The following is a 22,644-nucleotide window of genomic DNA, read 5'->3' as shown; positions in this document are numbered from 1 at the left end:
ATTTTCATAATATTAATATTAATTTTCGCACGTGATCGATAATATAATCCATCAACGAATATTTATTAATATTATGACTAATTCTTATTAATACTTTATCATTATTTTACTAAACATTGTATGTTTATCTTTCATAATTAGTATTTGTCTAATTTTGAATTAATATTTATGATTAGATATAAAATTATACAGTCACGTGTTGACAAACTGCCTTTGCAGTGAGAGAAAATAAACGTTGGTGTGGTAATTACTGTGCAAAACTTTGCCGAATTACTATGCCGAATTAATATATACAGCCAAGAGAAATTATTGTAAATTAGGCAGTTTTTTTAAATGTTTCACTCATGCAGTTTTTTTAATTGTTTCACTCAGGCAGTTTTTTTCATAAGTGTCATTACTGTGCCGAATTAATATATTAATCTGTTAGAATTAAATTATCTTCATATTGAACCATATCGAAACATAAAAATATCAAATCTAAATCATACCGGATTTTAATGTCTCCATATATCACACTTTAAAAAATCGCAATTTTCAATTCAATTCTAAGTTTTTCGAAGCTCCAACTCTTCTGAGCTGTGTACAGCCCAACCCAATACTAAACACCCAACCGTACCCAATTCAATATAGACCAGTGATGATAAATTATATTCTAATATAATATATTAGGCTTAATACATAGTTTGACCCCTGAACTTGTACCCTTTTACCCATCTAACCCCTAAATTTAACGTCTCACCTATCGAACCTCTGAAGTTGTTAAATAGTTTGATTTAACCTCTGAACTTGATAAATATGTAAGTATTGAACCCTTCGTGTCCACCTGTCACTTGAAACGTTCTAGAAGAAATTGTGTACGGAGGAGTTAAATGTTTACATATTTATCAAGTTCGGGGGTCAAATCGGGTTATTTAACAAATTCAGGGGTTCGATAAGTGAGACGTTAAGTTTGGAGGTTAGATGGGTAAAAGGGTACAAGTTCAGGGGTCAAACTATGTATTGAGCCTAATATATTATCTCATGGAATGTGTCCATTATAAAAAGTAGAAGCTAAAAGAACTAAGCCCTAAAATAAATATTGATAAGTCGAAAATGGAGATATTTGTTGAATTGGTAGCATTGGAAGGACTTCACATTGACGAACATTGAACATTTCCATTCTCGGAGTTGGAGGCCTACTGACTGTGTGCACCATTGGAGTAAAAACTGGTTGTTGCAGGCAATTACTTGACGATAGCATCTGATTATCATTCAGTCGAAGCAACAATAAAATATCAGAATATATAAAACTAAATAGGGTTAATTGTAAATTAATATACAAATTTTACCTTAATTTACAATTATAACACAAATTTTAAAATACGGCATAATTAACACACCAACTTTAATTTTTTTTTGGCAAATTGGTACAACAAACTAGAAAAATACTATTATGGGTATTGTAATATACTATCACATGCTGTTGTATTATTAGTCGGTGTACCAATTTGCCAAAAAAAATAAAATTGGTGTGGTAATTGTCAAGTTTCAAAGTTTGTGTTGTAATTGTAAATTAAGATAAAGTTCATATATTAATTTACAATTAATCCAATTAAATAATCGATTCATAAATTATAAATTAAAAGTTTTTAATTGATTAATTACTTCGACTTTCGACTTTAATTCTTTAAGATAGTGAATGGTATCATCCAAAATTGAAGCTTCGCTCTGCTGTAATGACATGGAAGAGACAGTTAAACATAATGCAATATATATATGGGTTAAGTTGACAAATTAAATCCTAAAGTTTTCTGTTTGAAACGATTAAACACAACTTTTAAAATGTAGCATCACACATCTTATTTTCATTTTTTGGCATTGTCTAGCACATTTCCGTTTTAACGCTGCTTTATACAAAATGACGCCTATTTAGTACGTATTTCGTAGCGTTTTTTGTAAAAAAACGACTACGGGTTATACAATGTCAAATAATTAAAATGATAGAATCTGTAATGTAACGTTTTAAACATTATGCTTAAATTGCTAACAGATAACGTTAAGATTTAAAATGCAAATAATCCTATGTCAAATAATATCAATTTCACATGGATATATTATTCTAAATCACAGGTAGCTTTATGTAGTTACATATGCAGAATGTCACGTTTTAAGGTCACCTTTTTCAAAGAACTAAGCTGAAAAAAATAAACAGATACAACAACAAACTTACAAAACTTGACGGGCATGTTCGTCTAGTTAATCGGCATGACTGGAATTTAAACTGCTTAATAAATCAGAAACATTTTATTTTTAAAGAATAATCCAAATATAATAATCTTTTACAAAATAAACTGATAAACTTCTTACGCTTTGGTTGTCATTGTTTTATTTGCCATATTTTAATAATCTAATTTTAAATTTTTACAACATATGAAGTTACTATCGCAATTTAGTCAAGAAAAATTATATGTGCCAACGGTGCTGCATAATTATTCATTGGCCACATGTGCGATAGTTCCCTTGAATTTACAGAAAGTTTTTGTTGTTTCACAAATAGCAGTTAGATTATTAAAACATCAAAATATAAAAGCAAAATAAATTTATCGACTAAAATTTTTAATATCTTTTAAATACACTATGATCTTTAAATATTTTCAGGTTGTCCATAATTTGTTCGATTTTCTATATGTATATACTCACGATTTGTTTGGAGCTGACGTAAAACAATTTTATAAGTGATCTATTTGTACAAAATTTATTTATATTTGCATATACAAAATCAAACCACACGTCGGCTCCAAATGAGTAATGTGTATTTTGTCAAAGATCGAAAAAATAATAAACCAAAAAAACAATATTTTAAAAATCATACGACATAAATTAAAATTGTCGATAAATAAATTTATTTTGCCAAAATAAAATAACAGTAAATTAAGTGTATAAAAAAGACAAAATGCTCATATATATCCACAATTTTAGTCATTTAGTCATTTATACCATATTTTTAAAATTGTATCATATATTTTTTTCATTTTTTTCGATATTAGCCAGATATATCCTCACAATTGATTTGGAACTGACGCGGCACGATGTTGTATAAAGTATAAAAATTTATTTTATACATATAGACATGTAGTATTGCGCCACATAAGATCCAAACCAATTGTAAATATATTTTGGCAAAAATGGCATCTGTTTTAGAATAAGGTATATTTGACGGACATATCAAAATTGTGGATAGATACGGATATTTTTCTCTAAAAAAAATTATCATTTAGCAACCGAAAAATAAAATTAAACCTACAGTTTCCATGACTAAACTAAATTAAACTAACTCCTCCGCTAACTTAACGTACCTTTTCTAAACCCTGTTGGTAAAACATTATTAATATATAAGCAGTGCTCGAGCTGACACATGTATAGCTCCTTACACTGGCTTCACCAAACCAATTCCAACAAACGTTTGATTAACATAAAGCTGTAGAAATGATCATCAATATAAATAGATGGATAGCAATCTAACCTTGTTGTGACGATGGGGTACGAGCTCTTTTAAAGTTTTTATTTTCTCCCTGATTCGGTCCCTACGCCTCTGCTCCATATTAACAAATTGTGTGCCATACAAATAAAATGAATTAGTTATTTTTAGTGTCACTTAAAGATAAAATTATCAAAACATCTTCATAATAGTCTTATCATATGTATTAAATACAATGGCGTTTGTTTTTTAAATCGGTAATCCATAATAACTCACTTTTAAAAAAATTAAAACTGTATTTAAAATAGTATAGTAATTTAACTATAACTAACTTATTTTTAAATCTTTATGAGTTACTAATCTCACCCTCTCATAAAGATTACGCTTCGCACCCGACCGTGGTCTCTTATCACGCTTGGTTCGCCTTGCTTCTACGGAGAGCGCTTCAATCTCCTGGATTTAAAGAAAAACAAACATAAAAGTAGTTGGTCTATGAGTTCATATCATGGGAACAAAATCTAATGATATTAAAACTCACGTTATTTTGACTCTGAGTGTCGTTTGTCTGGTTTTTTGAGGTTGATTCTTCATTGTGTAAATCATGTAGGAAGTCGTTTTGATATTGCATGCCATGCATATTCTGAAAATCCGTAAAACCTCCAAAAATCTCTAGTTTTTCCAATTCAGAGTTGGTTGTATTCAAGAAATTTTGGTGAAAAGAGCAAAAATGAGAGAGCATACAGGTGCATGTTTCAGGGTTGTTCATCGTAATAAAAAAAGTTATTGTTGCAAGAAAAAAACAATAAGGAAATTTATAACACTACGGGGACTATTATTTTAATTCAATTTAGTTCATACATTGGTATGGCTTTTCAAAAATCAGAAATCCATACTCAAATTGTAAAGATTATTTTTAGGTCAAAAATCGACCCACACTATTATTTTAATTCAATTTAGTTCAGTTCAGACATTTTATGACTTTGTATCGAAATGCTCAGTTTATATTCTTTTTTATTTTTGGGTTCAATCTTTTTAAAGAGTATTTTAATCTAATTGATGGATTTTGTTTTTTATATATAAAGTTTTTAATTTAGATTTTATTGGTTTAGTTGATAAAGTTAGATAATCATCAACTATTAAATCAGGTTACTGTTAAATTATTGATTTAGTACAATGGGCAATTTTACCCAAAAATTCAGAACATTTCTCCCCCTGTTTGAAGTTATCTTAACCTACTTGGGATTTTATTTAAACTTTTAAGTAAAAATAAGTTATTTTTTGAAAACTTCAAAAATAAGTTGCTTTGGCATGATGTTACTATATATCTCCCTCAAGTGCATTCATGTTCATAATCTACACCATTCATTTTAAAATGAATGGTGTAGATTAATTTGATTAAAATTTTACCTTTTTGATCTACGCCGTCCATTTTATAATGAACGGTGTAGATTGTTAATAAGACCTCCTCAAGTTCAAAAAGAACTTGAGGGAATCTCAATCCTATATCTTAGATTCATAATTTTGTGCAGCGTAAAAAGTAGATGCCATATAATTTTTTTAGGCCAAATGTCATAAAAAGGCCAAACCTTTTATAAAAGTTTCACAGAAATCCTGACTTTTTAATTTTGTCGATTTTCGCCAAAAATATATTATTTGGTTTCAATTGTGGTCAACTCTCAATTTGTCTTCAATTTTGCCTATGTGGCGCCTACGTGACATGCACATATATTGAAAGGTCAGGACTTTTGTAAAACCAAATAATCAGTTTTTGGCCAAAATATACAAAATTAAAAGGTCAGGACTTTTGTAAAACCAAATAATCAGTTTTTGGCCAAAATAGACAAAATTAAAAAGTCCCGACTTTTATGAAACTTTTGTGAAAGATTTGGCCTTTTTACGATATTTGGCCTTTTTTTTAGGGTTAATTCCTAAAAAATCACGAACTTTACACGAAGTTTCATTTTAATCATGAACTTTAAAAGTTGTCATTTAAAGGCATGAACTTTCATTTTGTTTCAAATCTATCGCCAAAGTAAAATCCGGTGTATTTTATCGAACCAAAAATTCCTAATCCTATATACTCTAACTAAAAGATAATAAGATTTAATGTCGATTTATAATTTGGATCTTTCATTAATGGTTTATTGAAGAATTTAGTCAACAAAAATACACTGAAATGATAGATTTGAAACAAAATGAAAGTTCGTGACTTTAAATGACAACTTTTAAAGCTCATGATTAAAATGAAACTTCGTGTAAAGTTCGTGATTTTTTTAGGAATTAGCCCTTTTTTTTATTAGCTATACAAATGATAATTCACCTGAATTAACTGAGTAATTAATCTTATATTAAATTAAATTATAAAAATATGTAAAACAAAAGTTTGATAACTGAAGTGTAAAATAAAGTCTAAATCCACAACTTGTTCACAAAAACAATTTACCCAATATTTTCACAACTAAAATAAATTAAACTAAATCCTCCCCTAACTTGTTAACGTACCTTTGCAAACCCTAGCTTTTGGATCAAACATAATTCACAAATATGTTGCTGATAAATAACGTACCTCGATAACCTTTTCCAACACTCGGCAAAGAATGTGGTAATCACCGGTCGCTGGGGACAATTGGATTTTGCGGCCGTTCGAGCCTGTTCTAGCTACGTTGTTTAAAAAAAAAATAGATTATAATAAGGTAAAAATGAAAATTCAGATTTAAATTAAATGTTAAAATAAATTAAATCTAACATTTAATTACTGAAATATAAATAAAAAAATAACTCAAAAGTTACGGGAAAATAATTTAGACTAGTTTTATTCAAAAGAAGAACCATAAAAAATATAGGTATAACTAAATAAATCAGTGAAAGTTTTATAATTTCGGGTTTGAAATTGAAAATAAAGTTGTTAGACTGAAAAATATAAACAAATAAATTAAATTTTTCGAGAAATTTTTTTTTTCCTGAAGAAAGAGGGAGCAAGCCAGTGCCTGGTAATTCGATTCAAGAGATATATTGCAGACTGCTATTGTTTATAAAAAGTTCATGACTCATTGACATGTAGCACCCTCACTTGCATGACTCGTGTCCAACTCACCGCTTAAAGCAAAACTACAAAATTAATTAATTAAATGAATAATATTGTCCCTCTTACTTGGTATTACATTTTCATTATTGGAAACTGATTTATCGTTCAATTCCTTTCAATAAAGTATGTTAAATTTATGTATAGAGACAAATCAACAAAATGCCAATTGGCACGCCCAAATACAAATGTATTGTCCCAATACAATTAAAAGTTTCTGTTGGAAATAGCTACTCTTTCCACTTTGATGAAGTTGGAGAAAGGAAGTCCATGTAAAAAAACCCTATAAATGAGATAATAATATCACTTTTTTTTTTCTTTTCTTTTTAATATGAATCGGTTCATAATATTTTTCGTATTTAAAAAAAAATTAATTTATAATATTTATTATTTTAGATATTAAAACAGTATTAATTATTATTATTCCATATTTTTCTCATTAAATTATTAAAATATAATAAACAAATAAAAATAATAGTTACAAACATAAACAAATTTCAATATAGGGTTAATTTAGTAAAAGTGTATACAAATTATGACATATTAATTGTAAAAGTGTATACAAATTAAGACATATTAATTGTTTTCTTAATTTTTATGTTAAAGTCAAATGCGACAAATATTATGGACCGAAAGGAGTACTTGGCTAAAATACCATAATTATCTTTATTAATTTAGACATTGGAGCGAACTAGGGGTCCAAAAACCTAGTTCTCCTTTCTACATCCGCCTTTTGTGATCATCTATATTCTTTGGAGACCAGCGAAAGACGGATCTCAGTTGTCGCATTTCCGGACGCCATCTATGGGAACAACTGTTTCCATAAATAAATTTCGGTGACTAGATCTTAAAACGACAGAAACATACTAAAAACCTACCACATACAACATTCAAGAAACACTATTAGAAAACTGAATTTTAGCAGCGGATTTTTCCGTCGCTAAAGGCTGAAATCCGTCGGTAAATTAAGTTTTCTGTTGGTAAATGCCTAAAATCCGTCGTTAAATCAAAAACTTTCCGTCGGTAATTCTCTGTATTCTAGTAGTGAAAAACCCTTCCTTACCACTTCATGGTCAATGTCGCTTCGGAGTTAGAATGGTCCACTCCATTGTGATATAAGGTTGCCTGCACATGAACGCACTTGAGAAATACTTAGCATAACAAGCTTACTATAATTGAGATTTCCCGGCTGCAATGGTTCTCTGCTACTTTGGGTTTCCCCCTTGGCGGTTTGGCAGAGAGTGAAGGTTTCGGTGGTACCCTCTTTTTTACTGAATGCGTCTTCTAAGAACAGATCTCCGTCTGTGAAGACAGATCTGTGTGAATATGTTCTGAAGAACAGATGTGAATATGTTCTTGAGAACAGATTCACATCTGTTCTTGAAAACAAATGGTCGCAAGAGGGACCACCGGCGGCAGGCGGTGGGTGGATCTGAGAAGATGAACAGTGGTGACCGGACCAAAGTTGGATGGTTTGATTAAATTTTGTTTGGTTAGGTTTTGGTTTGGTTGGATTGAATGTGGTTGAATTTTGGTTTGATTGGTTTATTTCAGGGGTATTTTGGATCTTTCAATTTTTTTTTTGAATTTTTTATGACATGTCAGATGACGTGGCGCGGCCAGCCGCCAATTTTTTTTGTAAGTGTAGTTTCGTCCATAAGAACCGTGGATGGAGCCGCCATAAAGTCCGGAAGGTTTAGGAAAACTTTTGAAAGTATAGAGGGTTTAGGAAAGTTTAGGGTAAAAGTCGAGGGGGATGGGTGATTATTAGCCAAATTGTACGTATTAATATAAGGTCTAATCTTCAAACCCCCCTCACCTTTAGTCCCTTTTGCAATTATACCCTGACGTAGGAATTTTTTCAATTTTACCCTAATTTTCCATTTTGTGTTTCAATTGTACCCCAAAACATTAAATTGACCTCTTTTCATTAAAAAAATTTAAAATAATCCTTCATTTTTAACCTATATTTCAATTAGACCCTAATATTATTAATAATATAAAACATTAAAGATTATTTTAAACTTTTTATAAGTGAAAAGAGGTCAATTTAATATTTTGGGGTACAATTGAAATATAAAAACCTAAATTAGGGTACAATTGAAAATTTCCTACGTCATGGTATAATTGCAAAAGGGATAAAAGGTGAGGGGGTTTAAGTGATTAAGCCTTAAGATAATGGTGTTTTGTCTTAAATTGTAGACCTGGTTACTTAAAAACCACCCACCTTATAACTTTTTTTTATTTATACCATGACTTAGAAAAATTTTCAATTGTACCCTATTTTCGATTTTTATGTTTCATTTGTACCCCAAATTTAAATTTTTTGATAATTTAATTAATTTAAGAATGAAAATATTAAAAAACAAGATACATAAATAATTAATATTAACGTTTTATTAGAATATAGATTAAAAATGAAGAACTAATTTAAACTTCTTTTCAAAAGAAAATAGGCCAATTTAACTCATTAGGGTAGAGATGAAACATAAAAATCAAAAATAGGGTACAATTGAAAATTTTCTAGGTCATAGTATAAATGAAAAAAAGTTATAAAGTGGGTGGTTTTAAGTAATTAGGCCTAAATTGTAAGAATAAATACTAGTGTAACCCTATTAATTAATAAATGCACTGTCAGTTGACTCATAGAGTCATTTATTAAGAAAGGTTAAATTTGAAAGATGATAGTTAAAATTATATTAAAATTCCAAATGTACAAGTAAATAAAGACAAATACATTTTGCTAAATTGGCAATTAAAAAAAACGGAGGAAGTATCTCTAAAAATTAATATATACAATTACTGAAATACCTATATAAATAAGAGAGTACCAAGAAACAAGGTAGTAAATGAGTACAAATTACATACTTTAACACGTAACTCTTCCCCATTTTGTTTAAAAGGTTTGCACTAAATTGATCACTTATATGTAGTCTGCAACAATGGCAAAAGATGCGATCAGAGTGCTGGTCACTGGAGCTGCTGGTAAATCAATCTTCTCATTAGGCTTTCTGTTCGTAATGAAAATAAAATAAATATCAGAAGAAAAAAAATAGAATTAATTTGCAGCATTGCTCTTTTCAACCAAATTAACCCACCGGATTGAGCTGAAATTTTAGTTTATTTCGATTTTTAATTAATTTGGTTCGATTATAATTTATATTTTTTTAATTTCCGAATTAATTGTATTTTCAACTGAATTATAAAAATTATATCATGATGTTATTTAAAAAAAATCAAAATTATAAATATTCTTGTAATTTTTACAGGATTTAAATATAATTCTCCCCTAAATTTGTGTATAACGAGCAATAAACACCAAAATGAATTAATTTCATTTTTTGTTATTTTTTAATAATCAATGTTAATAAAATTTAGTTATTTTGTTAACCAAAGTAAGTGATCGAACCAAATAATCAATTCGGTTATTTGGTTTGTAAACATTTTGGTTACTGTTCATTTAAGAAAAATTACAGAAATGCTGCTTTGGTTAATTTGGTTCGGTTTGGTGATCGAATCAATAAATTCTCGCACACCCGTCAACTTTCGAACCATAATTTAATATGAAAATTTGGTTGGATAGGGCAAATAGGGTATGCAATTGTTCCAACGATAGCAAAAGGGCTGATGTTAGGCGAAGATCAGCCTATAATTCTGCATATGCTTGACATTGAACCAGCTTCTCAATCCTTACAAGGAGTAAAAATGGAACTGATTGATTCTGCATTTCCTCTTCTTCAAGGTTAAATATTTATTCTTTATTTTCAAATTCAATTTGATTGCTAATAAAATGTAAATGATTAAATATTTATATATGAAAGTAGGTGTTGTTGCAACTACAAATGTTGTTGAAGCTTGTAAAGGCGTCAACATTGCTATTATGGTGGGTGGTTTTCCCTGTAAAGAGGGCATGGAGAGAAGAGATTTATTGCCGATAAATATCCCTATTTTTAGAGCTCAAGCCTCGGCTTTGGAGCATCATGCTGCTACTAATTGCAAGGTCAGGACAAAGCAATTTTTTTTTGTGTAAATTATAATGGGAAAACTGAGATCCGAACTAGGGATCCGGCCCTGAACTGCAGTTCCAGGACGGTTCCGAGATTCTTACACTTGAATAATACAACGTAAGAGGGCGTTTAGTTTAGTTGTTACCGGTGGCATAATGAGAATTTCTTTTCATCCCCAGCTAAATGAACTATCTAGTTCCTCTTTAATCTTTCAGCAGTCTTCTTCTAACCTTGCTTTAGTTCTGACTTCACTACAAACTCTATTATGTTTTCTTAAATATTTATGATCGGTAGTTCGGATTAAATCCTACTCTAGCCTTTATATGGTTCCAACCTTGGCGATTAGTTGTTAACTTACCGTTGTTAGAGTTAATGATAAATCCAATATTTCACAACTCTAAAGACTATTTTCCAACTATAGCAAGCAACTATGTTGCACGAAAACTTATCGACTCATATTTCATTTTATTTTCTGAAATATTTTTGAAACTGGAAATTTCTATATTTATGCCTACTTTTTTTTTTTGGTAAATGATAGATGAATTAGCTCAACCACAAAATGGTGGAAGGCAAAAGGCAAACAGAAAACAAACTAAAACATTAAGTTGTAATACAGAAAAAATCAACACAACGGAAAACATCATTCCCGGAATAAGAGAAACCCGAGTTATGTGACTTGTAGAAATCTGTTGCCTTGCAAATCGTCATGAAAACCAAAGATTGAATATCCAACAAAACATCTTCAAAGGTCCTTTTGTTTCTTGCTTTCCAGAGATGCCAAACCCCAAAAAACCAAAAAAGTTTCCAAAGGTTTCGATGATTACCATTCGATAGAGAAAGCCAATCCATGTAGAAAATCTCAGTTGAATGCGGAGATACCCAACTAATATTGCATTTATCTAAGAAGCATGACCAAAACATCCATGCAAAGCGGCAATGGAGAATTATATGGATACTTGATTCCTCTTGACCACAAAGAAGACATGATGACTGATCCAAGCTCAAGACCCCTCTCCGGAACAAAGAAGCATTCGAAGAAATACGATCCTTCGCTAATAGCCAAACGAAAAACTGGATCCTAGGGGGCATGATTTCTTTCCATATATGCTGAATCAGAAAAGAAGTAGCAGTGGCAGAAAATGCAGACCTGAGAAACAGATGACGCAATGAAGCTGCTGAGAATTTTCCAGATTTTCCTCTCCACAGCAGCTGATCGTGGGAATGCAGAGACGTTATCAGAGGCAGCTGAAGCAACATAGAAGAAAACTGAACCTGCTCGCCCACCCTAAGCCTTCTGTTCCATATGAAATTTGAATAAATTTGCTGATCAAAATCAAAGAAGGAAGCAACAGCATCATTTTTCTTTCTGCATAATTTAAACAAATCTGAAAATAAGAGTTGGAGAGGAGCTGCAGTCCAGCAATCCTTCCAAAACCGAACATCCGAGCCATTGCCCAAAACCATAGAAACCGATCCTTTGAAACACTTCCATAAATCTTGATGATTGATGCAAGATTTATAAATACCTTTCCAAATGTGAGATAAATGAAGAACATCAACAAGTTCGAGATCAGTCCAGGATTGTATAGAAGAGCTGTTTGCAACCACAACAAACCAAAATGAATTTGAATTTCTTTTTCCCTCCAAAAGCTTCCAAATCCACTTCATTAAAAGGGTCTCATTTTTTAAACGCAGAGAGGTAATATTAAGGCCTCCAGAAGAATACGGTAAGCAAACATCAACCCAAGCTACCTTACTAAAACCCCTGCAATTAGCATCTCCACTCCATAGAAAACGTCTCATAATTTTCTCAAGCGATAAAATCACAGATTGAGGAATCTGAAGAGTGCACATATAGTAGACAGGCAAACTACAAAGGACCGATTTAATAAGAGTGAGTCTACCGGCAGGCGACAAAAGATTACCTCTCCAGGTAGACAGTTGCGACGTAAAATTTGAGATTACCGGATCCCATTGCTTAACACCCACCGCTCTCTCGGATAGAGGAAGACCCAGGTACGTGATCGGAAGCTCTTCGATTTTGCAATTCAGAATAGCAGAAGCTCTTGAAAGGGAGGTTGAATCCACGTTGATGCCAATGATTGAGGATTTTTTGTAATTGATTTTTAGACCTGAAATCAATTCAAAACATCTCAAAATACGAAGCAAGTTCCGAATCATAGACAAGTCATTCGGAACAAATAACAGAGTGTCATCCGCAAACTGAAGTAATGAAATATTTTCATCCATCCCCTCCACATGAATACCCTTTAGCAGCCCCAAGTTACACGCCTTCGTAAAAATAGCCTTCAAACTCTCCACCGCTAGAACGAAAAGCATAGGAGAAATAGGGTCCCCTTGTCTTACCCCTTGTTGCATGAAAAAATTATCCGTTGGGCTGCCGTTAAGAAGAACAGAAAGCTGCGCCGAACTAAACATTGAGGAAATCCAACTAATCCATTTTCCATCAAAATTCATCCTGCGAAGCATACACAGAATGAATTCCCATGAAATAGTGTCAAAGGCTTTCATGAAGTCAAGTTTAATAATAAAAACTTGATCATTACGACGCTTAACAAGATGAATGATCTCTGAGGCGATCATATGGCAATCATGTATGCTTCTTCCTTTGATAAAACCAAATTGGTTTTCAGAGACAATCGAAGGAAGAACTGCAGAAAGTCTATTCGCCAAAGCTTTTGATATTAGTTTAAACACTCCGTTGATCAGACTAATAGGACGGAAATCTTTAATATCTGAAGCCCCAAGAAATTTCGGAATCAATACAAGAAAGGCAGAGTTCAGCCCTCTTGGAAAATTCGCTGCAACATAAAAATCATCGAAAAGCTTTAAAAAATCTTGCCTGAAAATTGACCAAGACTTCTTGTAAAAGAAGTAATTGAATCCGTCCGGCCCGGGAGCCTTATTATCATCACAACCCATGAGAGTGGCCAAGATCTCCTCCTCCGAAAAAGCCACCGATAAAGCAGCAGACTGAAAATCGGTAAGAGCTTTGATAGGGAGAGAATCCACTGAATACGAAATCTGTTCTCTTCGCTGAAATAAAGACTTGTAGAAAAGATGCACTTGCTTCTTAATATCAGCTGGGTTTGTATAACAAACACCCCCAATCAAAAACTCAGTAATAAAGTTGCTCTTCGAATGAATTGAAGCTACCGTATGAAAATATTTAGTATTTTTATCTCCATAAAGATTCCAGTTAAGTCTTGACTTTTGATGCCAAAGAGATTCTACGTCCTTAGAGAGTTGCTCAAATTCAGTCCGATGAGTAGATAAGCTGCTCATTTCCGATTCAGAAAGAACATTCAAGTCTGAATTTGCTTCCAACGCAGCAATATTTTCCTGAACAGCAGCCAGCCGAGTGTTCAAATCACCAAACACATCTCGATTCCAAACTTTAATAAAAGATCGAAGCTCCCTAAGCTTTGTTACAAAATTCGCATGAGGCAACCGAGTCGAAATTAACCCCCAGGAATCTGAAACATAAGAATAGAATTCTTTGTGGCTCCACCAAGCATTTATTGATTTAAAAGGTTTTGGCCCCCAGTTAGCTGTAACTTCTGAAATGAAGAGAAGAGGAACATGATCCGAGAAAGATCTAGGCAAAGCTTTTAGCATGTTACTAGGCCAAGATGTGAACACAGCAGGAGATAAAAAACACCTGTCAATCTTTGAGCGGGATATAGAATTCTGCCACGTATAAAATCTGCCTTGTAGGGTAGATTCCACCAAATTAGAAGCTGAAATAAAATCAGAAAATTCAATCATAGAAGAGGAGAAACTATGACAATTTTGCCTTTTATAGAATATTATATTGTCGTTTCACATTTCGATGTTTCTAATTTTAGCATTTTTTTTCGTGCAACATAGACAGACAACGGAAATTAAATTCTTTAGATCACCAGACTTTTCTTAAATTATAAAAAGATCAATAAACAAACTTTTCTTACAAAATGGTCACTAAACTACACCTTTTATTACAAAAATGTTCCAGTCGTTATAAAAAGAACATTAAACTTTCGTGAATTACAAAAAAGTCATTGTATTATACCTTTTATTACAAAAAGGCCATTGAAATATGTTGCTTTTTGTAATTTCAGCTTGCCATGTAAGCAAAAATGTAGCGTTTTTGCGTAAAAACGATATGTTTTATATTGGTGAACCCATTTGTAACAAAAGACATAGTTCAGTGACCTTTTTGTAACAAAAATTTGTTTAGTGACCTTCCTATAATTTGAGAAGAATATGGTGACCTACAGATTCCGGCCGGCAACAATAAATTTTCTATTCATAAAAAAAATAACTCTTTTTCTAAACATTGCACTAGACGATACGTGGCGAACTAGGTTCACACAAGAATTTCTCGTAAAAAAATAATGTGCTTTGTTATGAACAGGTCCTAGTGGTTGCTAATCCTGCAAACACCAATGCACTTATCCTAAAGCAATTCGCCCCTTCAATTCCATCAAAAAACATTACATGCCTTACAAGACTTGATCATAATAGAGCCCTTAGTCTGATTGCAGACAGGCTTAAGGTTCATGTCAGCAGTGTGAAGAATGTAATCATATGGGGAAATCACTCTTTGTTATAACATTGATATCGATGTTGAATCTTTGGTACCAATTGTCGTGACCGGTTCGTGACCGGATTGGTATGCGCAGCGGAATCGAAACCATTGGTAGGTATTTAATAATGGATTTGATCAACAAATAACAATATAGCAAAATAATAAATAACACAAGAGATTTACGTGGTTCTGCATTAAAGCGTACATCCACGGGCGAAAGATTCGAGCCATCCACTAATCATCAAAAGGAGTACAAAATTGGTGGAGAATCACCAAATAGAGAACATCTCTAGTAAATATGCCCTTAGAAGAAAAACCCACAAAGTGTTTCTCTCTCTACAAGAAGTACCCAAAAGGGTAAGAATTAATTTATATTTCTCACATCACACACACCCCCTTTTCCCCTTATTCACATCAATGTCTACATTGTGTGTTTGGTTTTTGGTGTTTTTTAAAAGGTGAATAAGGTAGGCTATATATAGTGAGTAAATAATCTATATGGCATTAGGAGTATTAATCCTAATTGGATTTATACTTCCTAATTAGCCAATGATAACTAAGTTATCCTTCTCCCAAACACTTCATTAATAGAGTCCTAATACAAATAGGAATTAGAATTCTAGGCATATTCCAACAATCTCCACCTTGACTTGAATTCTCCAATAAACTGTGATTACTGTTGTGCTCCACCTTCTCCATTTAAGTCCAAACTGAACTTATTCCAAAAGAGGTTCTTTGAGGAGGACCATACAAGTTTCAAGAACGTCTTGAACTTGCTGAAACCAAAATGACTTGAAGATTTACTATCTTCGGGTGTATCAATCAAAATTTCACGAAGCTTCGAATTTTGTTGGTCTTAAAACTGATACCAGAAACAAACGTCATTAGTAGCCTATAATGATTAAATCAAAAAACAAATGTTGAGGTCGTAGCATATCCCTTAATCTTCATAAGTCGACCAACCCAATGAGCATACATCACAAGTGCAGCATCCAATCTCACTTCATCGCCAAATAACCCATAAAACTCTTAGTTTTATATATTGAGATATCAGACATGTGCATATAGAAATCATGTTGAACATTCATTATTGCTCTAACCGTCTCATTATGCATCTTGCCCTTGACTGAACCAATATCCCAAAATTCTGCATGTATTGACTGTTACCCATAACTACACTCCACTATCAACTCAGTTGTAGACAGAAAACCAATCGAAATTGGCACATATGTGATATGAACAACCTGAATCTGCATAAATTTTGGATAAAAATATTCTGCCTATCTCCAAACAAATTGGCTTATGAGCGATTCAATAGTGACGCTGTTTCAAATTACAAACGTTGTAATCCATCTTGTGTCTAAGATTGCTACTTAATCAAAACAAAATCTCTTTTGCAATATCATGATTTTATCAAAATCTGATTATGCCCAAACAAACTCTTCATTCAATAAACTCTTAAAAGCAATTTTTTAAATTCAAATCACTAATAGAATTTCATGAGAGTATAAAGAGATTATCCCAATCATTCATCTTACAAAGACTCTATAAAATCCTCAAATAGTTGTGTGTTTAGAAAAGTCATACCTTTTTCTTTGTAGTTTAAAGTAGCATATTAATCTCCATCACAAAAATCTCCTTAAGAATTTTAATACCCAAGTCTGTCTTCAATTGACGACTTTCGGCACTTCCAAATTTGGTGGCTTCTCTATCTCCAAATAATCTTCTTGTGTCAAGTAATTGCGCCTTGCGAAATCCTCCAAATAATACTTTGCCATCATAATCATAATCCATAATTAAATCTGAAAACCAAATTGGCTCTGATACCAATTGTTGTAACATTGATACCGATGTTGAATCTTTGGTACCAATTGTCGTGACCGGTTCGTGACCGGATTGGTATGCGCAGCGGAATCGAAACCATTGGTAGGTATTTAATAATGGATTTGATCAACAAATAACAATATAGCAAAATAATAAATAACACAAGAGATTTACGTGGTTCTGCATTAAAGCGTACATTCACGGGCGAAAGATTCGAGTCATCCACTAATCATCAAAAGGAGTACAAAATTGGTGGAGAATCACCAAATAGAGAACATCTCTAGTAAATATGCCCTTAGAAGAAAAACCCACAAAGTGTTTCTCTCTCTACAAGAAGTACCCAAAAGGGTAAGAATTAATTTATATTTCTCACATCACACACACCCCCTTTTCCCCTTATTCACATCAATGTCTACATTGTGTGTTTGGTTTTTGGTGTTTTTTAAAAGGTGAATAAGGTAGGCTATATATAGTGAGTAAATAATCTATATGGCATTAGGAGTATTGATCCTAATTGGATTTATACTTCCTAATTAGCCAATGATAACAAAGTTATCCTTCTCCTAAACACTTCATTAATAGAGTCCTAATACAAATAGGAATTAGAATTCTAGGCATATTCCAACACTCTTCAACACAATATCCTGATGCTAATCATGCCACTGTCACAACCTCAAGTCGCGAAATTTCGGTCAAACAACTCATCAGACACAATCATTGGTAGATCTCATTAATTGGCAGTCTTAATTTGTTATATGTTTGTTTTATTGTTATTTAAATTTGAAATGTGTTGTAGGTTAGATACCGAATATGTTGCATTAGTGCGGCAGCGAGGGTCAGCCATCATCAAAGCTCGAAAGCTATCAAGCGCGCTATCTGCTGCAAGTGCGGCTTGTGATCATATCCGCAATTGGGTTCTTGGCACTCCCGAGGTTTGCTCTATGTTTTAGACCAATAAGACATCCTAATGTTGCTTGGAAACAAAAACGTTGAACCTCCGCGAAGGAACATTTTTTCGAAAAATAGATTATAAATGTAAAGTTTCTGAATTTTAAAAATACTTTCAGAAATGAAAATGGTATCTCCAAGTTTAAAATTCTTCAAATGTACGTGCTACATAAACGCATTTGCTGAATCATGGCGTCGGGTTTTAGTAATTTCTCGTTTTAGACCTTTTATTTATAGTATAATTTCTTTAATTTCTTTATTTTTCTTTGTATAATTTTCGTTCTGTTTCTTCTATCAGGGAAAATGGGTTTCAATGGGAGTGTGCTCTGACGGATCCTACGGGATTGAACGTGGCCTTATTTATTCCTTTCCTGTGACTTGCCAGAATACAGAATGGTCAATTGTGCAAGGTGAGTCAACCTTCATTTTGCTAGAAAAATTGATAATAGAGAAATTAATTGTTAGAAAAAATATTATTTTCTACCTTTTATTTATTAGAATAGGAGGCTGCGGTTCGAGTATGAAATTTTAAATTTTAGATAATACGCAGTTAGCGCTAAACATTGCTTATGTACGGAAACTGAAAAAAAAAGTTATTTTTTTCAAGAAAAAAATTACTATCATCCCCTGAAGTTAGACTTCAAATGTAGCTCAACATTTTCCTCCTAAATTTTAAATTTTTACTATTTTCCTCCAATTTTAAACACTAGATAAACAAAATCACATTTGCCGTTAATGTATAAAATTCTTAAACAGTGTGATACGCCTAAATGCAAGGGGTGATAATTATTTTTTCTATGTTTTTATGAAATTACTAAATGGGGCTCTATTATTATTATTTGTTTTGTGGAGAATAATGGGGCTATATTATGTTAATGGCAGGACTTAGCATTAATGAGGTATCCCGAGAGAAGATGGATGTTACAGCAAAAGAACTTATTGAAGAGAAATTGCATGCGTTGTCCTATCTCAGAAAATAATAGAAATACCAGTTTGATACGAATTGAAGTTTTAGTACCAAATTGAAACAATAGCAAAGATTTGGTACCACTTAAATTTGTATTCCCTTCAATTTTCTTGTTCGAAGATATATTGGCACCTCACGACTGTTTGATGTACTTTTGAGGAGATGACAAACGCATTTAATATCATTTCTTATGCCAGTCACGCAACAGTTGTCATGTTATTTGTGCCACAAACCAATATAGTATAATGCACATCGATGTATTGGATGTTCTGTTGAACATTCATGTTGGAAAATGAATCTGATAAGAGATTATAGTATAATGCACATCGATGCCTACGCGGTGCAGATGACTGGAAAAGTTTATAATGGATTTCCTATCGATAGTTCTTCTTAATTAATGTGTTTTATTTATTGTCTTTTGGGCTATTTGATTGCTTATCAGTTAGAATTTTTTATAAGGACAGAGTGAGTTGAGGAATAATTTGTTTTAGATCAATTTTACCATTCAAGTTATACTAATGAAGTCTTTAAATTTTATACAAATATGGTGTGTCAAATGACATATGATAGCAGTCACTACCACATAAGTCACTTTCAGCAACACTAACATAGCAACACTATCAATACTGTTGCAATAGTACATATAAGGCAACGGAAAAGTTACGGTTAAAAACCGTTGTAAAGAAATTAACAAAATTCTGAAATTTATGACTTAAGACAACATATATAGAAAACTGTTGCATTAGCTTAAGAAAACGCAACAGTTTGACTGAATTTAGCAACACTTTTAAACTGTTGTCTTTTATCACTTCATACCAAATTATATTTTTAACTATATTTAAGTTCTAATAAACAATAAATAATTTAATAAATAATTTTTAAACTCAGTAAATAACACTGTAAGAAATTGATGCTATAAGTACGGAATATTTGCGGAAGAAGTTTAATTTGGTCGCAATAAGTTTATTAACTGAAATCGTAGTTGTATCCGATCGGAATATGTAAAAATATAACTAAAATTTAGGACGTAATTTGTTTCTTTTCCTCGAATAAAAAAATTCTGGGTCGCAATAGCCTAAAATTATAGACTCAAATTAAAGAAGACGAAGAAAATTATAGCATTCCATGTAACGAGTCAAAAAGCCCTGAACCCTCTTTTTCAATGCTAACTTTTTGTTATGCTGTGTACTCCTCTGCTATTCACTATTCTCTTTTCCAACTCTCCTCATTTCTAATCTCTCTCGTGCTTGCCGGAGATTTCTCTTGTCATTTCCTACCGCCACAATGTCCGCCGCTAAGAATGCCACAGCCAAGGCTTCTCATACTAAAGAGGAAGATTTTCTCAACGCGGTAATCAAAGAACGCATCCAATTGCTCGAATCCATCAAAGAACAGCAAATCTCGCGCATTCAATCGCTCAAGCACGACACAGTTAAGTAAGACTAACAAAATTAACAAAACTCCACTTCTTTCACTGCTAATGAATCGATAGGGTCAATTGTAATTTTTTTTCTCAATTTTGTCAACTATTAAACTTTTGGTAAATTGTAACGCCGGTCTACTCTCTTGAAAAAACACTGATGTAGCTGTCAAAATGGTGTATATTTTGCATTTAACTCACATTTTAATACTTTTGATATAATAGATTGTTCTTTAGAAAATATATAAATAAAAATAAAATAATAATAATAATAATAACAATTTTTTTCAGAACTAATAGTAATAGTGTTAGACCCTGTAAAATGATAAAAAGTAATAAAACATAGTATAAGGATAATTAAAGAAATTTAAAAAACTGTTTTCCATAATTTAGTCATTATTTTCATTAATGAACCATAATTTAGTTTCCATCTCAGTTTCAAACTCATAAAAACACTCAAATTTCTCTCTTCGCCATCTCTCTTCTCCGTCGTTTCACTTTTTCGTTTGCTCATAAAACTCAAATTTCATTTTCGTTTGCTCTCAATTTCATTTTCATTGCTCTCTTCGCTATTTTCAATTTCATTTGCTCTCAATTTAATTTTGATTGCTCTCAATTTCATTTTCATTACAGATAATTTGAAGATCACATCAACGTCTTCACATGCTAAGTAAGTACAATTTCAATTGTATTTTGTATATATGTGATAGGAGTAGAATTACTCCTATATTACCGTTGTTTTACGAGTTATTTACGTGTGTTTAGTGAGCATTTTTATGCATATTGGGTCTCATTTCTTGTTCGAGCGTTTCAGGTACTACCACGTAGATTTCACGGAGTTTTGGACATAATTGGAGCCAACGGTGAAATTTAAGCGATACTGAGTCAGAGCATGAAGTAGGGCGCGATGGAGGGTGCTAACGCGCCTCGCAACGCGCTTGAAGTATAAATCTTGGTCATGAGGAGCGATGAAAGAAGTAAGGCGCGATGGAGGGTTCTGCCGTGCCTCGCATCGCGCCTGAAGGGAAGTGATATTTGAAGCAAGGCGCGATGGGAACCAACGCGCCTCGCAACGCGCTTCCCATCGCGCCTAGCTGCTGAACTGGTTGAAATACCGTTTCTGTCCTCGTTATTTCGTTCCGCTGTCAAAGTTATGAAGGGGCAACTTTGGGACTTCACCAAAATACGAGTTTAAGGCTGACAGCGGGTATATATAGTGGATTTTACAGCATAATTAGGGTTCGACTACCATTGTATTAGACTAAAAAAACAATAGATTAGATTTATTTCAGATTAGTTCACCGTTCTTCGATTTGATTACTTTTTGAGCTGGATTTTATTCTTCGATATTATATTGGGATTTTTATGCGATTAAGGTACGATAATTCAGAGAGATCTTTTTCATTGTTTATCTTATCAATTATGAATTCTATATATTGTATTGTTGGTTTATCTTTGATCATGAGTAACTAACCCCATCGTCGGGGATTATTGATTGAATTTATGCTTTATTAATTAATTGGTTTATTGGGTTTTTGTTATAATTGCGTATTAATTACTGTTCTTAATGCTTAGTTTAATTTGATCACTTAAACTATTGGCTTGTGTTTTAATTGTAACTTGAGAGAGTTGAATTGAAATAGACCGTGTAATCAATAACACAGGAGTTAACAACACGAGAGTGAATTAGCGAATGTGTGTTCTTTAGGTTTGCTTAACAAACATCAATCAAGTAATTATTTAGGTTAATTATAACACGAGAGTGAGTAGTTGCCTATTAATTGTTTAATCGACTGTTTTTGCCTGTAGCGGCTTGAGAGAGAGCTATAGGTGCCTTAGATCAGCCTGAACCGCAATTTAATAACGAAATCCATAAACCATGAGATTAATGGCATAAAGTAGATTAATAATCCCTGATCTTTCTCATTATTGTTTAAATCTTATTTAATTTACATACTTCAATCCAAATTATCCTTTTAACTATCCGAATCGAGTCTCCTAATTGGTTGTCTTTAGTAGCTTTCCTTGTGGGTACGATATCCGGACTTCACAGTCTGTATTACGAGTTGACACTGTACGCTTGCAGTATTTTGCCAACAAGTTTTTGGCGCCGTTGCCGGGGAAAGCTTATCTTTAACAACTAAGTTAGGATAGCTTGGCTTGTTTTAGTTTTCATTTTTCTGTTTTACGCGTGTGGTTTGTTGATTGTGTTGTTTCAGGTACCCTTATCATAGTGTATGCATAATACACGACGCAAAGGACTACCGCTAGAACCGTTTCAGCAAGACCTCACTACCTTTGAGCGCAGTGTCAGAAAATCAACACACTCAACTCAAAGGAACCTTAAT

The 22,644-nt window shown here is 32.5% G+C and overlaps 2 protein-coding genes across 5 annotated transcripts; one reads left to right on the top strand and one right to left on the bottom strand.

The window, feature by feature from the left end:
- Nucleotides 1-485: 485 nt before the first annotated feature.
- LOC126656617 (transcription factor APG-like) lies at nt 486-6,443 on the bottom strand. 4 transcript variants are annotated; one of them, XR_008789488.1, is made up of 6 exons: nt 6,024-6,443; nt 3,824-3,910; nt 3,503-3,571; nt 3,336-3,411; nt 1,645-1,710; nt 486-1,240 (listed from the first exon to the last, which is right to left on the bottom strand). XR_008789488.1 is itself a non-coding variant. In XM_050351222.2 (6 exons), exons 1-5 carry the CDS (start codon nt 4,221-4,223, stop codon nt 1,685-1,687), a joined length of 486 nt encoding a protein of 161 aa, XP_050207179.1. In that variant the 5' UTR covers nt 4,224-5,634; the 3' UTR covers nt 486-1,240; nt 1,645-1,684. The 4 variants fall into 4 exon arrangements, 2 of the variants coding, with proteins under 2 accessions (XP_050207179.1, XP_055959652.1); XR_007633272.2 differs by lacking the exon at nt 6,024-6,443 and adding an exon at nt 3,996-5,634 and having other exon boundaries at nt 3,336-3,415; XM_050351222.2 differs by lacking the exon at nt 6,024-6,443 and adding an exon at nt 3,996-5,634.
- Nucleotides 6,444-9,451: 3,008 nt separating this feature from the next.
- On the top strand, nt 9,452-19,196 carry LOC126656616 (malate dehydrogenase, cytoplasmic-like). The gene is made up of 8 exons (XM_050351218.1): nt 9,452-9,524; nt 10,123-10,281; nt 10,364-10,539; nt 14,964-15,153; nt 17,594-17,681; nt 17,758-17,893; nt 18,208-18,319; nt 18,792-19,196. Exons 1-8 carry the CDS (start codon nt 9,482-9,484, stop codon nt 18,887-18,889), a joined length of 1,002 nt encoding a protein of 333 aa, XP_050207175.1. The 5' UTR covers nt 9,452-9,481; the 3' UTR covers nt 18,890-19,196.
- The last annotated feature ends 3,448 nt before the right edge of the window (nt 19,197-22,644 follow it).

Source organism: Mercurialis annua, linkage group LG7, assembly GCF_937616625.2.
Source record: "Mercurialis annua linkage group LG7, ddMerAnnu1.2, whole genome shotgun sequence".
NCBI classification, from domain to species: domain Eukaryota; kingdom Viridiplantae; phylum Streptophyta; class Magnoliopsida; order Malpighiales; family Euphorbiaceae; genus Mercurialis; species Mercurialis annua.
Note: the sequence above shows the minus strand (reverse complement) of the source record. Positions and strands in the feature narration are given on the sequence as shown.